General features: G+C 35.9%; 1 protein-coding gene across 2 annotated transcripts in view; it reads left to right on the forward strand.

Moving 5' to 3' along the window:
• The window catches only part of gata6.S (GATA binding protein 6 S homeolog), a 28,552-nt gene extending 13,383 nt beyond the window's left edge, over positions 1-15,169 (forward strand). For both annotated transcript variants that reach the window (NM_001087983.1, XM_018268614.2), the window contains 4 exon segments: positions 7,466-7,591; positions 8,488-8,581; positions 10,468-10,574; positions 12,470-15,169. In NM_001087983.1, coding sequence (NP_001081452.1) covers positions 7,466-7,591; positions 8,488-8,581; positions 10,468-10,574; positions 12,470-12,640 — 498 coding nt within the window. In that variant the 3' untranslated portion in view covers positions 12,641-15,169.
• Positions 15,170-17,055: the final 1,886 nt, after the last annotated feature.

Raw genomic sequence — 17,055 nt, forward strand, 5'->3', positions numbered from 1 at the left:
TATTGTCCCTTTGCCTCTAATAAAGCTATCCTATAATATAAATAGAGAAAAAAAACGTCATTGTTATAATGTACTTTTTTTTATTATTATTATTTTTTTTATCAAAAAACTTGACTCGGTATACACAAATGGAAACCTAAAAAGCCAAGCAAAATGGTATAAATAAAAATGGCCCGAGAACAAAAAAAATAATGTGCTATTTCACTGTTTTTTTTTCTACTGCCATTTTTATACAAATGAATGTGTCTTAAGGAAATAGGTTTGATTTTTATATTTGATTTGTATTCTATATCCAGATAATTGATATAGCAAGAAATAAAAAATATAGCAAGAAATAAAAGCAAAAAAACAAATCTATTTAAAGGGTTTAAAACGGTGTTAACACATGACAAACAATAGGTGAATTATCTATTTTAAATCTTTATCCTTTCAGTTTTGTTTTAAGCATCAGCAGTGTGTAGCAAATATCAATACAGATATTTCTTGCCTATATTTTCAACAGAAGCATAGTTGTAGCTGCTACTGTACTGTCACAGGGAGAGTCAAATGAAATGAACAGGTATTTAATTGTAGGAGGGAATATGTGCTGGGAATCTTTTAAACCAGACCTCAAAAACGTATTTTGTGTGTGCAATGAGGTTGCATAAAATGCAGCCCCGGACACCTTACGGCTGCTGCTAGCCTACAACCTTTCCCCTGCACTATTCACTTGTCTCTGGCAAAACAATACTCTACCTTTGTACACTGCAGGCCAACCCTCTGCGTACCTGTTACTGAAAAACTAGCCTCTTGCGGGTGTTTTCCTCATCAAACAGGGCCACACCTGGAAACTTAGTTCCCCATTCTCCATGTGTTCAGGCAAATACACTAAAGGGACATTTGCTTTTTTTCCCTTTGATTTCAATTTAAAGTAAAACATCCATAGCCCCAAATTTGTACAATAAATGACTCCAAGGGGCAGATTTATCAAGTGTCGAATTGAAAATTCGAAATTCAAATTTTTTTTTTGTGTTATGGTTAAAACAGTCAAATTCGACTAGGGAGTTATTAAAATTAGATTCGAGTTTTTTTTTTTAAAAACTTTGCATTTGATTTTCGAGATTTATCGTACTCTGGCCCTTTAAGAACTCGAATGCCACTATTTGCCACCCAATTTTTTTAAAATCCTAATCGATTCTATTCATCCAAGTTTGGAAAAATTTATTTTATTAATAAATTTCGATTGGTAAAATTTCGAGTTTATGGGAGTTTTTAAAAACTCACATGAACTCAAAATTTTACCCTTGATAAATCTGCCCCTAAGTGAATAATTTGCAACCTTAAGCTTGGCAACTGATTCTGAACTACAACGACGTCCCCTAACAATGCATTATAATTATGAAATAATTGTTTTACTGTTATATAATAACTATAACAACGTATTTCTTCATTAGGAAGAGAGAAAACATTATTATTTTTTCTGGTTTGTAACATTAATAGCCTCATAATTGTATTATCTTCTGGGCTTTTTCCCCCCCTATCCCCTCCTTCTTGGTAAGATAGTAACTCTCAAAAGATTATTTTGGCCTTGATTCACTAAACTACAGAAAGGATTTTTCGCTCTCTGTTTTCTGAAATGTTGTTTATTATCACTGAGATAAAAACTCAAAATTCACTGCAACATTTTACCAGTGTTTGGTGTTTCTGTTTTTAACAGAAAACATTTAGTATTCATGTTATTACGTTCAAGGCAATTTTATTTTTAAATTTTATTGAAATATTATTATGTTATACATTAACATTTGTTGAGCCAGAAGGGCACCATGGTAATAAAGGTATGTGACCTATTATCCAGAATGCTTGGGACTTTCTAGATAACAGATCTTTCCATAATTTGGATCTTCATACCTAAAGTTTACTAAAAATTAAATAAACCCAATAGGCTGGTTTTTGCTTCCAATAAGGATTAATTATATATTAGTTAGGATTGTGTACAAGGCACTGTTTTATTATTACAGTTTAAAAGGAAATGCTTTTTAAAAATTTTGATTATTTGGATAAAATAGAGCCTATGGGAGATCGCCTTTCTGTAATTCTGACCTTTCTGGATAATGGATTTCAGGATAACAGATCCCATACCTGTACCTCCTGGCATGCTTTACCCACACTGTCCTGGAGATGTCATTTATTAGCTGTATGTGAATACTTAGCACTTGCTTTATCAACCCTTAACATTGTTCTAGTCAGTAAACTGATATTTAGTTATCTAAAGAACTAGTAAAATATGAAAATATAACATACTGTCCTTTATCAAATCAGGTTTATGATTTTTTTATAAAGACAGATAAGGCATTAAAAGTACCAGCGGTGCAATTTCACTAGGGTTATTTCATTATATACATACAATTTTATTTTTTTTCCATGCAGCTGGTAAAAATGTTACTTATAATGTACTGCCCCAGCAATATTTTACCACTGGCAATGACTGTATGTTTAGTGATGGCGGTATTTACTAATATTTAAAAAGCCTGTAAAACATTATCCCTTATATCAATAAATAACATAATTTAGAGAATTATGCCACACAATAATTCTTTAGCTTTCGTTCTTATCAGTACTGTTAGTCCTACTTAGAATAAAAGGACAGCTGTTTACTTGCAGAATACACTGTGTAACACAAGAATTGCATAGATTACTTCTGATTCCTATTCTGCAATGATTTACACTGATTAGAATAAAATATGGGAAAGCAGTGGCAGTTGTTACGGATAAGAATGTTTAGTGAATAGCAAGAAATTGCACATGTGCAGGATAACAGGAATCCAACAGTGTGGATAAAATCATTTGTAGCATAGCAAAGATAGATGCTGGATTCAGTTGTTTGATCTTAGCCTATGTTTTTTATTTAGTTTTATTGTGTAAAACATTCCATTCATATTTGTTTGTTATTGCATCTGGTATCTTAAAAAGGCAGACACTCATAAATTTCGATTTAGCTTGTTATATGGCTGAGGTTTTTGTACCTTGGCTTCAAACTCTGTACAATATGCAGTCATAAACAGCTTATTTGGAGCCTAGATCCTGCTGCCAAGATTAGGAAAGGGCTTTGCACTGTCCATATGCCATTTATTATGCTCTTATTATGTCTTAATAGATAAACTGGATAATTTTGAGTGGGGACAAAAAAAAAATCTTCAATTTGTAACATGTACTCCGCATGGATGGTGAGAAAATGAAAAGGGCATATATATATATATATATATATATATATATATATATATATATATACACACACACACACTTGGGGCCTTATTTATCAAAATCCGAATTTTTCTGAGTATTTGAATTAAAGTCAGACCAAACTAAAGTCCACGATTTGAACTTATTTATTATTAAAAATGCATGATTTATTCAGATCGGTAAAAAATTAGATAAAACCGAGTGAAAATCTGAATCGTACGATTTCTTCGGATTTTGTTCAGTCTTTTTGTTGCCAAAAAGCCTGAAATAATTGGATTTCCTGCTAATTCCTGTGCAGACCACAGAAACTTCCAAATAGGACAGGGACCTCTCCCACTGACTTCTATTCAACCTCGGCAGGTATTTTCTGATTCTTCTTTTTATAATAAATCACGAAAAATTTGAGTTTTATTTTTCCACTAAAAATTTGGGTTTTAAAGTTAAAAAAACTTGAATTTTTTTTTCAGAATTTAATAAGTAACCCCCTTGGTATTTAATAGATATTAAATAATAATACATATTTAGTAGACTGCCAGAGGCAACAATGATTTTTATCTGCATATATGTATTGTAGAAGCTACCATATCACCATCACCAACTAACTTTTTTTATTTGGCTACAATAGAGATGGTACTGTCACTAGATGTCAGCCACATGACAGCCCCAAAATATGTAAAAATAAAAAGAATGTCCTGTGCATGAAATACAACATGCTCTTATATTATATTATAATTATAAAATAATATAGTAAAAACAAAACTTTAAGGTATAATGTTTATGTAAAATTGAAAACAGCAAACAACAGGCAGGCAGTTCCTATCAGCCAACATCAACAGTTCTAATAATGCATATTTTAATACGTTATTCACTTTTGAATTTAGTGACAGAAATCAGCATTGCATTGTGGGTAGCCAAAGTAGCGATTTTTACTAATGAATCTGAGTTTGTGTCCCATGCTGAATGGAAAGACACAGCAAACATAATGACATGATGAATTCATATTCCATATATGGAATACAGATAAGATATAGTGATTAATAATCCTGTATCCATCAACACAATATGTAGTAAGTTCAGTTTAAACAGATACTATTGATATATTTAAATAGGTAACTATTACAGTAATCAGGCACTTATCTTGACATAAATAAATGTAAACATTTCACATCTTTGTGGCATTTCTGTGCTTTGTCAACAGTGTTTATTTAATGAGACTGAGAGTGATATGGGATATGCAAGGGAAGTGATTTTTGGGGTGGGGGCATAGACTCAATATAATGTGGGTGCAGATGAATTAAATGGATAATTTAATTTAATCTAAAGGTCAATTAGGATAATCAAATACTGGCTTTCAAACAGATAACCAGCAAATGCTGCCTGTTGATTACTAGACCAGAAGCAAACCTTTCACCCATTATTATATTATCCCCAAAGAATATAAACATGAAATAAAAGAGAGAGGTGATGGTAGGAAACAGAATACACATAGTAGGAACAAAATAGTAAGGGAAATATATATAAAAAAAAATACCAGATGACAATGTTTAAAAATAATACATTTAGGATATCATTATTAAAAGATCTAACTAATTAATCCATGGGTGGTTCACCTTTAAGTTAAGATTTAGTATATGATACAATGGCTAATTCTAAGCAACTTTTTAATTGGCCTTAATATTTTTTTTATTTTTTATAGTTTTTAATTATTTCCTTTCTTCAGATTCTTTCCAACTTTCAAATGCGGGTCACTGACCCCATCTAAAAAAAATGCTCTGCAAGGCTACACAGCTAGGGATTTTTTTCCCAAAACTTGAAATTTTCTCATTATTTTATTAAAACAAAATCGACCAAACTCCCATCCACAATTTTACTTATTTATCGATAAAATAAGTAGAAAAATTTGGTGTGGGAAAAGACTAGATAAAATGGTGAAAAAAATCGAATCGTACAGATTTTTTCGGATTTGACGCCTGAAAAATCGGAATTTTTCGGATTAATTTGGATTATCGTACAAAACCCAGCACAGATCATGATATGTTCCAGTTGTAAAAGGGGCATCTGCCATTGACTTCTACAGGACCTCGACAGGTTTGAGATGGAATATTTTTAGCAGCCTCAGGGCATAATAACTTTTAAATAATAAAATTTGTGGGTTTTTTTCCATTTCTGGTTTTAGTAAATAACCCCCTTATTGTAACGACTACTTTTTATTACTCATCATCTATTCAGGCCCTCACCTATTCATATTCCAGTATCTCATTCAAATCAGTGCCTGGTTGCTAGGGTAAATTGGACCCTAGGAACAAGATTGCTGAAATTGAAGAGCTGCTGAATAAAAAGCTAACTAACACAAACAATTAAAAATGAAAACCAATTGCAAATTGTCTCAGAATATCACTCTCTACAACAACTGCTTTAATATTTGTTTGTAAACCTAAAATATATATGATATGATAAAATATGATGAAGTTTACTTTGTGCTGGTTAGATATTTTGAAACAATTATTCCTGTAGAACATTCCAGGAATTAAAGTGGACAAACAGTGTAGGAAGCAACCAGACAGACAAGAGGGATAATAGTAATGTCAGCAGAACCCAAGATTACCAGCTAACACATTATAAATTCTTTTTTCCATACACGGTATCTTTATGCTCTTTAGCTATAATTGCACCTGTAAGTTTGACAGACTGAATCTTGATCTTGAACCATGGTAAAGGTTTAAGATTTCATTCATTAGTTTTTGTGTCTGTTGCATACATAGTTTTTGGCTGTTAATTTCCCTGAAAGAAATCTGCTCAAGTAGAGACAGCTTTTACATAGCACATTTTGCAGTACTGAAAAGTAATATCATATATTAGTGCCACTTATTCGGCAACAAGAGCAATTCAGGGCCAAATGATTGGATTACAATGACCGGAATAGGGACTGTCGGGGCATGAAAACAAACCTGCTTGACCAATTGGCCAGATATCAGTCGGGTAGCCCTGTCGGAGGGCCCCATACAGATAAACTGCTGACTCAGTCTAAAGGACTCAAATTGGCAGCTTAAATCTGCCCATGTGGTTCAGCATTCGATCAATATATATGTAATGTAAATAACATGCTATTATCATAATTTATTTATATAGCTCAAGCAAGTTACTCAGTGATTTACATTATTATAAAAAAACAGGGGTCTTACAATAATTTAACAAACAAGGGTTGCAGAGTAAAACTGTAGTATTAGAGGGCCCTACTCGCAAGAGCTTACAATCTAAAGGGATCCATTCAGCCATAGTTAATATTTACAGGTATGGGATCCGTTATCCAAAAACCCTTTATTCAGAAAGCTCAGAATTATGGGAAGGTAGTCTCCCAAAGACTTCTTTTTATGCAAATCCTAATTTGCATCGACCCTTGATAAATGTTCCTCTAAGGGGCATATTTATCAAGGGTTGAATTTCGAATTGAAAAAACTTAAGTCAAATTTTTTTTTGGTCGAAAAGGTCCATTTTCAATCGAATAGGTCCATATTAGGCCTAATTCAAATTGTGCGAATCAAAGGAATAGTGCATTCAAGCGAATTCGATTCAAAGTTTTTCCTCCCAAAAAAACTTTGATTTTGCAAAGTCTGCCAATTGACTCCAAATGGGTTCTAGGAGGTCCCCCATAGGCTAAAACAGCAATTCAGCAGGTTTTAGATGGCAATTGAATCAAATTTGGACTATTCCCTAATCGAAGTACACAAAAAATAGCTCGAAATTATAATTTTTTTAATTTGAAAATTCACCTCGACCTTTGATAAATCTGCCCCTTAAGTGTTCAACACAAATCAAGCCCTAAATGACATTTGTGCTGGGCTTGCAGGGTATCTAGCCACCCTCACGCTCATAAAGCCTCCTAAAATATAAATGAATTTTAGTCCTATTCGACAATATTTTCGAATTTTAGTCCTATTCAGCAATATTGGTTTTGGTACAGTTGCTCTTTTCGTTAAAACATTCTTTCTCACACATTAATGACAGGAAATATATAATGGGAGTCTACATTTGTTTACCTTTATACACCTCCCTGAATAGAAAGTCATGCATGTATAGCATATGTATATATGTGTGTGTGTGTGATAAATTAAAAGTTTGTTTGTTTTCACTTGGATTTAAACTTGTAAATTTGTAAAACGATAAAGTAAATGTATGTAGTAAAATGTATAAAATAAATGTACATGTACAGCACACATATAACCAGAGCCATTTGTGTATTGTTTAGCCTTCATCAAGACGAATTGGACTGGCATGTGCAAACTGCCACACATCAACAACAACATTATGGCGCAGAAATACAGAAGGAGAACCCGTATGCAATGCCTGCGGCCTGTATATGAAACTCCATGGGGTATGTATAGAAACTTCATTTTTGTAAATTAAGGGCATTCGGATTTGGGAGTTTGGATTTCTTTTAAAAACAGAGTGAGAAAATTTTGAGTTTTCAGGGTCGGAACTAGGGGTGGTAGGCAGAAGAGGCAAGTGCCTAGAGCGCAAAGCTTGGGGGGCTCCAGGCATTTACTTTCCTGTTGCCTACCCCTAATCCAGCTGAGCGAGTTGTACTCTCTAGTGTCAAGACTCAAGGATGTGCACCTGTTTGTGCACACCAAACTCACTAAAATATTCACTATAAATACCTGCATTAAAAATAAAAAATACCCCATTTTATATATCAGTAAATAAGCATTTGTTCTCAGCCTAAATGATTTTCAGAAAGACCCTTCTTGGGGCCTTCCTAGGAGGGCTAGCCAATAGAGTCTCTACAGACTATACTAACGCTGGTTCCCCTAGTGGTTATATGAAATCTTAACTGAGGTAGACATTATGGCAGCTACAAGGTCAGGGTGACCTTGTTCAGTTCATGTTATTCTGAAAAGGTAAATAAATGAAGCTGTGTTATTTGTATGGACTCCCAGTGTCAAGAGCAAGGGTTGTTCTGTGACTGTGCAGTTCTGCTCCTTAGTTGACTTTCAAATGAAAACATGGTTACAGATGAGTATATTTTATGTTGCTTGTTGGAAAATAAAGAGTTTCTTTTTTTTAGAAATGTGACTTTTTCATCATAAACATTGTATTTTATTTCATGTATCAGAAAACAATATTTGATACATCCTTTTAACCCCACCCACTGACACCATAGCCATTATGGGCATGCTGGCATTTGTAGTTTTGTCCCAGCGGGTACATTGAAAGGTAAATATAATTTGCCTACATATATTTATGGCACTTATTTGTGTATTGCTTTAGGTGCCGCGGCCACTTGCTATGAAGAAGGAAGGTATTCAAACCAGAAAGAGAAAGCCAAAAACCCTAAACAAATCCAAATCCTCATCTAGTAATGGTAAGACATATTTTCTTCTTTCAAATACTGAAGTATTTTTGAAATGACTGTGATGGGCAAACAAGTATGCATTAGGGAATACATTAGTTGTAATACTATGATTGCCACCGGTCCGGTTCTAAACAGGACAGCACAGTTTTTGAAGGGGTGCCCTGGACAAAACTGCCTGCCCGGTTTTCCAAATTAGGAAATGATTGGCGCGACAATTGGCTAATTGCTGATCGCCACATCATAGCCCTGCCCCATGATGACCCACCCACCACGCAACATCACAGTCTGGAGTTTAACCGGAAGAAAGGTGGCAACCCTATGTAATACTTCTACAGTTATTCATTTAATAACATGTCTTAAGTGTCAAAAACAATATGTAGTGTGTACAAATAGACAATTGAAAGAGTGGATCAGAGAGTATTTGAGGCAGATTTAAAAACCTGCAAACTGTTAAAAAAAAAAAAAGAGTAATGTATCAAGACTTTTTGCTCAGTTCAGTAGCAGGGACATAAAGTTCTTTTCAGTGGAGGGGATTGAAAAAGTGAGATTGGGGAGAAGAGGGTTGTGATTTAGTGGACCTCTTAGCCAAGAGAGAAGTTTTTTGGATGTATTATGTTTGCCTTTGGGAATTAATTATTATTATAATGTCATGTTTTGCATAAAATATTTTACTGATGATTTCTACTGTATCTACAGGACATTATGTAAGTGCAATATATTTATAGGACTCAGATTATTTGGGCTTGTTTACTATTATTATTATTATTAATAATAATAATAATCTGTTACTTTAGAGGATTTTATTTATTAAAATTATAATTGTTTAGTAATTTGAAAAATGCAAGTTTTTTTTACTTAAAATCCGAATTTTTAGCTGGAAAAAACACTTACATTTTTCCGGGTTTATTATTCCCTGAGGATGTAAAATCCAAAAATACTCCATCTTCAACCTGTCGAGGTCCTGTAGAAGTCAATGGCAGAGGTCCTATTTGCAATTTGAGGATAGTATGGTCTGCGCTGGGTTTTGTACGATATTCTAAACATTTTAGGCTTTTCTGCCGAGTTCACAAAAAACTTAAGGTGCCAAGTTGTGTTTTTTCCTGATTTTTTTGGTGATAAATAAGGGTAAATCATGGATTCTAGTTTGGTCAGACTTTTTTTTATTTAAACATGAGAAACATTTGCATAAATAACCCCATTGGATTAAAAAACTATATTTTGAGAGATTATACAATGGCTTTTTACTGGTTATAATAATATTATTCAATATAATTTACAGTATATGTCACATGTAGGTTAACAACTGAGCCCCTGAAATGTGTATGACTATTTACTGACATCATGGTGCATCACTGCCTAGTGCCGGAGGGTATAAAACATGTAAGGCATATTACCATGGGGTCTGTATGTATTTTTTATCTTTAATATGGATTTTTTAATACATTTTGTGACAGAAAATTGCATTATGGGATATCCTTTTTGAGGTTAAATCCAAATCCTCATGTAGCAATTGTGAGACATCTTCTTTTCTTTAAAATACTGGTGTTATTTTAAATGAACGTTGTTATCTATTACGTAATACATGCTCTTACCCATATATAATGGTGCAGTGTAGCTGTGATTTAAAGGAGAAGGAAACCCTGTAGAAAAAACCCCATACCACCCTGAAGATGGAAGGCATTTCCCCAGGGGGGCAGTTGGCCTGGGGGGAGGAGGGAGGGAGGTCTACGCGGGGTGGGGGGTACGGGTTTTTTTTCTACAGGGTTTCCTTCTTCTTTAAGCCTAATGTACAATGCATTTGGCATTTCTACAGAACAACCCACAGTTATCTTACTCTACCAGTGACCACACTTGCCCCAAAATAGTAATATATTATTTTATGCCTTGTGTTTTAGGTAACAGCAGTCACCAAATTTCCATGACTCCAACTTCAACAACATCCTCCACGAATTCTGATGACTGCATAAAGAATGGTTCACCCAGTCAAAACACAACACCTGTAGTGAGTATTTTATAATAACTCCAGGAGGAACAATGTGCTCTACCTTATCTCTCCTCTTATCTTATCAAACGTTGTTATCTAAATAAATGTAGCAAAGCTGATGGTTCATGTCCATAAGTATATTGCTTGTCTATGTAAACCAACCAGTGTGGTTGTTTTTCCGCATCATTGAGGAAACTGAAAGCTGTCATGTATCAACTGGGCATGGTCTGCCCAACTGGACCTGCGCAGGACTTTGTTTTAAGGAATTATAGAGATTACCTCCTGCCCATACTGTATTTTAAGCCGTAGGTTCTGCATAGCAGTACTCTAAATGAGTTAAAACACAATAAGTATAAGAGAAATTTGTGGAATTGAGGCTATGTGTATGACAGTACTTGTTTATAGATTTCCGGAAAGAGTTCAACGTTTGTGGCATAGAATGGATATGTTGCAAAACATTTCCCAGTAGTGCAAGAGTTTGGCATAAATCTATTCAACAGAAACTAAAGTCAGCATTTTTATGCACATACTGCAAATATTTTATCTACACACCCAAAAACCCTGTTCTTCATGCAGGATGATGAACTGCTACTGTCACCACTTTATGTTTTTGTTATCTATTAAAAAAACATAAAATGAAACCATGAAAGTAAAAAGGTATGAACCACCACCTGCTGGTGTATAAGAAATTGATTTCCCCCTGTTGATTTTACCATTTTTTTTAATGATTTTACAAACTGGGAAATAATGTAATCTATGCAGTTGGCTATCTTTACCTTTTACCATAATAATAGCATCATGAAATATTTTCTTTCAGTGTAAACCTGCATTCATAGTGCCAATATAGCCATTTGTTGAATGCATTAGCCCTATTTCAACAACAAGCTAAAAAGTATCCAAAAAGCATTTAAACAGATTATCTGTGAAATTGCAGCTTTAACATTTTAGTCATGCTTTAGTGGCTAGTCTTGAATGCAGAGCACACACACATATCAGTTGCAAAAGCCCCCGCCCTCCTTCCCTGATGGAGCAGTGCAGGCAAGTAGACATAGTGGCAGCTTCTGAGCAGGCATTAGATCTGTGTTTTTCATAGAGTATTTCTGAGTGTTGGATTATAAAATATTAAAGTTAAAAATGTCATCTGTATGGGAGTGTAAGTTCTTTCGCTTGAAAGCATTGTTGCTTATAATATTTATCTCTTTAAACTAATAAGAGAGCTCCCTGTAGACCTATAGAACTTCATACTGAATTGGCCTGATACTTCAATTCGGAGTTCTTAGAACCTTCATACAAATCTTTAAATAATAATTCATGTTGACAACTTAAGTACAACTGCATGGAATTCCTGCTGGAGCTCTCATGGTGTCTGGCTCAAGGAATTCCTCAGAGGAGTGGTATGGTGTGTTGCTGCTTTGAATATGAGGACTGATTCACAAACGTAGGAAATTTGTTGAGAAACTGTGTAAATAACAATTTTACTTCAACATAAATTCCAGGAAAATGTAAATCCCTGGAAAGTTAAGCTCAGTTGTTCTATAAATCTTTTAATCTCTTCTTGCCTAACTCATAGGTTAAGTGACTGGTTTACAGCATGATACAAAGACCATACACTGGAGCGCTTTGAATTGACATTTAAATAGGTGCCTGTTCACCTTCATCTATTGGGTAGAACACTGGCATTCCACACGTGTGCCTGCATCTACCCTCCTTCCAGTGTCATACAGTGCTGGCCAGTAGAAGATTCACTATTTCCTCAGTTACTTAACTATGAGCTTGAGAGTTAGACAGTAAGACAACATGAAATAGAGCACACAACATAGAAAAACAGTTATGCTATTGTATGGTCATTTTTTTTTCTCATCAATGTTATGTATTGAATAATATTAATGTGTTATTAATCATTTTTATTACAGGTGGCTTCATCGCTGATGTCTACTCAACAAACTGAGAGTACCAGTCCGAACAGCAACACACTAAAGTACACAGGTCAAGATGGGCTATACTCTGCAGTCAGCCTGAGCTCAGCTTCTGAAGTCGCAGCCTCTGTTAGACAGGATTCATGGTGCGCTTTGGCCTTGGCTTGACAGACCTTAATAAAATAAAGCTGTGCTGGCACAAGCCCTAGCCTTTCTGACTTTTGCACAGTTAATGCCTTTTGTTTCTCCAAATCAAACCTAGGCTGGACAGTTCTGGACTTTCCCTTTTTGGTTTTTAGACGAGGTTCTGTGGACAACATTTAACTGAGGTCCTCATCTATGCAAGACGAATGAGACTGAGAGAATAAAACTTCCATAATACAAACAGAAAAGGGACACCATACAGCAGACTTTGCCTTAATAGCTTTAATTACATTCAGGATATGCCTTATTCTCCAGCATGCATTGTAGTATGCTGTCCTTTGGAAGGAAATGTGACCCTCATACTGTTACTTCCTTTGAAGGTTCCCAGATGACATGCTGGCTCTCAACTGCCTATACATAGAGCTACAATCTCAATCACAATTTTAACTTTTAACTGTACTCTTCTCTGAAAGTGTCACATCCATCTTCGTGGGGTTAGGATCACAGGTTCAAGTTTCTGTAAAATGTGTTGCATTGAATGCGATTCTTATGTGATGGAGCAATTCCTTGTTGGCTTCAGTTACTATATACTGTTGCTTTGTGCCTTGGCTGAGAGGCCAAATCCAAAAGATTTTTGGGATATATCTATAAGTCCACAGTTTTCATCAACAGGGGCTGGCTGGTAGATTTCCAACAGAAGGGGACGCAAATATATGACATACACACTCCTACCCGATGGATTCACATTATTTCCATATGAGTGCTCTCAGCAATATCAGCGAGAATTATAAATTTTTATTTTTTAACTAGAAAACGATCCCACCTAAGATCTTGCACTAACTAGTGGCTCTTTCAAAGCTGGGTGCCATTTGGGTTTTAAATCAAGCTCTTCTAGCATAAAGTTTGTCCACTATACACCATCACTGATTCTGGAACCACACATTCTAGATTTAAAGGAAAAAAAACCCTTACTTATAAAAACACCTACCACCCCAACCCTACATAGACACCCCTCCCTGCTCCCCCAGCCTAGCTGTTCCCTTCGGTAAATGCCCCTAACTCTTTACTTACCTCTCTTTGCAGATTCAGTACAGTGGAGCTCATAGGCGCCATCTTCCTCTCTTTGGTTTTCTTCGGGAAATAAGTGCCGTATCGATGCATGCGCAGTTGGAGCAGTCATGGGGGTTTTTGACAACTGTGCATGCGCCGAAATTGACGGAAATTGCTGAAGTGCAAGAAGAAGACCTGAAGATTACCGAAGAGCCGGAAGATGGCGCCCGTGAGCTCCGCTGCATTGAATTTGCAAAGAGAGGTAAGTAGAGCGTTAAGGGCATTTAATGAAGGGAACAACTAGGCTGGGGGAGGGAGCAGGGAGGCGAGTTTATGTAGGGTAGGGGGGTACAGGTTTTTATAATTAAGGGTTTGGTTCTCCTTTATAAACCCCATATATTATATTGCCTTTTTTTATATCTTAAACCTATAGAATAGGTTGCACCAGTAGGTTAGCACTGTGTGAAACACTGGTCAGCCATTGGAATCAAATTTAGGTACCACAAGCCCAGTTATTTAAAGACTAGTATTTCCAGTGTTTTGGGCAAATAAGGATTACAACCAAATTCAGTATTTCAAGAAGTATTTGACAATCAAGGACAGAAGAAAAATATTGACATGCGAATTGCGATTATATGCATCATGGCTGCAGTTGCACTTGGGTGAATCAAAACCTTAAATATTGCCACATCAGGTCTTTGCAACAGCAAGATATTGTGATTAAATGCAGGCTGTATTTCTTGCTGCTTACAATAACATTAATATAGGCCCATGGGACACATATCCAAAACCAGCCAGTCCCTGTGAATCAATAAACTAAATGCTGGAAACTTGCAGAAGTCTGGAATCATGAAGTCCACTCATGTGTCACTCTCTCTGTGGAACATTGTCTGCTGCGTTAGATTCACAATACATGGCTATGCCCAGCCCAAAGAAATACCAGCAAATAGGCAAAGGTTATTGGTTAATGGAGTTGATACAATTTGACTGTTATGTTCAGTCTCACTTTGCATACAGGGTAGCGAACGATACTTTTTCTTCCACATAAACGATATTTTTATAACGAGAAAAAGTGCAATTTTCATTGCGGCAATCAGTGTTAAATCATTTACATACGATTTAACAACTTTTTGTAAAGAATGTATACATTTTAACTTAATGGTACTTTTGTTAATTTAATAATAATGTTAAGATGGCATTCTTAGAAATTACCACTTTGTGACAAGGCATATTCCATATGTGATTGCATCCCCACTCCTTCCAAGAACAAATATTCTCAGGAAAAGTGGTTTAATACATAAATCAAGAGACCCACTACCTATCATGTTGTCAGCTTTAGAAAGAACACCTTTGAGAAGTTTCCAAATTCTGTATATAGTTAGTGAGACGAAACCCCACTGTTGTGTGACTGACATTGCTAAGTTGGTTTTACATTTTATAATGGGATGTTGTTTGGAACGTTGCCATAACAGAGCTTTATAAATAAAAATGTTATTGTTTTTACTGTAGGTTGTCACTTTCTCTTTAAACAATGGTTTTATATGATGTGCTCTATATATCAAGGACTGTTTTGCTTTTACTCATTTAGTAATGCTTTGTGACATTTCATAAGAATAATGTTGGTGGGCATGTCCATTTAGAACAAGTGGAATGGTGCATACTGTAATGCGATGAGTGGTGGTTATAGGTGCTTAATTGCATTGGTTCGTACTGGAGCTCTCATGGGGGCAAATTCCGTAACCAGCGAAAATTCGTCATCGAAGGCTTCGCTTCGTAAATGAGCCGGGTCAACCCGGCCAGGCGCCCTAGGCAACCTGGCCGGCCAAGGTGCCGGCTTAGTGTGTGTTCAATCGCACATACGTGAAAGTACGCGCCAGCGCGCATGCGTGAAACTACATGCATGCGCAAAATTACGCGCATGCGCGCAAGCACATTTAAACGCAAATTACCAGCGGTAACAAATTATTTGCTTTAAATATACAATTAGTGAAAAATGTCAGTCTCTTAGGTTATTTCTTGCCGATCACCTCACAGGAGGATCTAATAAACACGCTTGACTATGGGAGTGGTTTGTAAGTAGGCATTTTTTCCAAACGGTGGAGGTGTTCCAAATTTGTTATACGGACCCACTGCTGCACTGAAGAACATTTCTTATTCTGCACCCCTCTAACGCTTGTTCCCCCCCAACTAGATGTATATCAGAGAAAGGGGAGCACTTACAAAATAAGTCAATTAGAAGCACTTGGTGATACTCATCATCTAGACTAGAGTTAGCAAATTACCAGCACCAGCAAGGGAGAAACAGGACCGGACATGGGGTAGGCGAAAGAGCAGGTACGTGCCTGGCGCCCCCTCAGCTTTGTGTCCTGGGCACGTGCCTACTCTGCCTACCCCTAGTTCCAGCCCTGGTTCAATGTACAAAATTGAGCCTACACCTGAGATTTGCAAATGGGGTGCCTTTAACTGAAGGTGCAAGAAAACAAATTGTAGATATCACTCTGGAGAACCGATTTCTCTAGTCAGTTATCACTTTATTTTGAAAAATGCACTTTATTAATGAGATAAATGGGATTATCACATAACCTCTATACATCCACTAGGTATTTCATGTAGAACTCAAATGATGAAGAAACACAATCTTCTGCATCCTTCTCTTAAGGTATATTAGTGCCCAGAATAAATAAACATATTACAAGAACTAAGTATAGTTGAAAGACTCATGCAGACTTTTGGGGGAGTTTCCAGCCTCTAAATCTAGTAGGTCTCCCTTTGTAACAATTTGATCTCAAAATTCATTGCTTCTGCCTGAATCTCTTCTGATATTGGCTGACTTGACTGAGCAACTGAATGATTACTCTCAATCCAGTGTCTACTGATAGAGGTGGTTTTTGTCTTGGGTTTACAGATGGCACTGTAATGTTCAGTCAGTCTCAGCCTTATTGGACCACAGGCCTAATTAGTCTCAACCATGTTACTGGCTACTGTCTGTACAAAGCCATGCCTGGGTAACTGTGGTTTCTGGAAAAAATACAAGCCTTCCAACCATTCTTAATAACATTGACATCAATGCAAATTGTATTGGTCAGGCCATTAAAATACTGCCCACCACAAGCCTATTATTATTATTATTATTAACATGTATTTATATAGCGCCAACATATTGCGTAGCCTATACACTCTGATCACAAGTTGGAGCTTTTTCAACAATGGAAAGTTGGAGGTACAATAAACTGCTTCCAGCTACTAGAATGAAACATGGAAAAATAAATAGGAACATAGAGGGTGGGTGTTTCAATGGGACAGAATTAGTGGTAGTGCTTAGGGTAGCCATGCTATTGCTTTCATTCTGTCTTAGAACATGTAAAATCCATGCGTGCGATTTAAAGAGA

Source organism: Xenopus laevis, chromosome 6S (assembly GCF_017654675.1).
Source record: "Xenopus laevis strain J_2021 chromosome 6S, Xenopus_laevis_v10.1, whole genome shotgun sequence".
Classification (NCBI taxonomy): Eukaryota; Metazoa; Chordata; class Amphibia; order Anura; family Pipidae; genus Xenopus; species Xenopus laevis.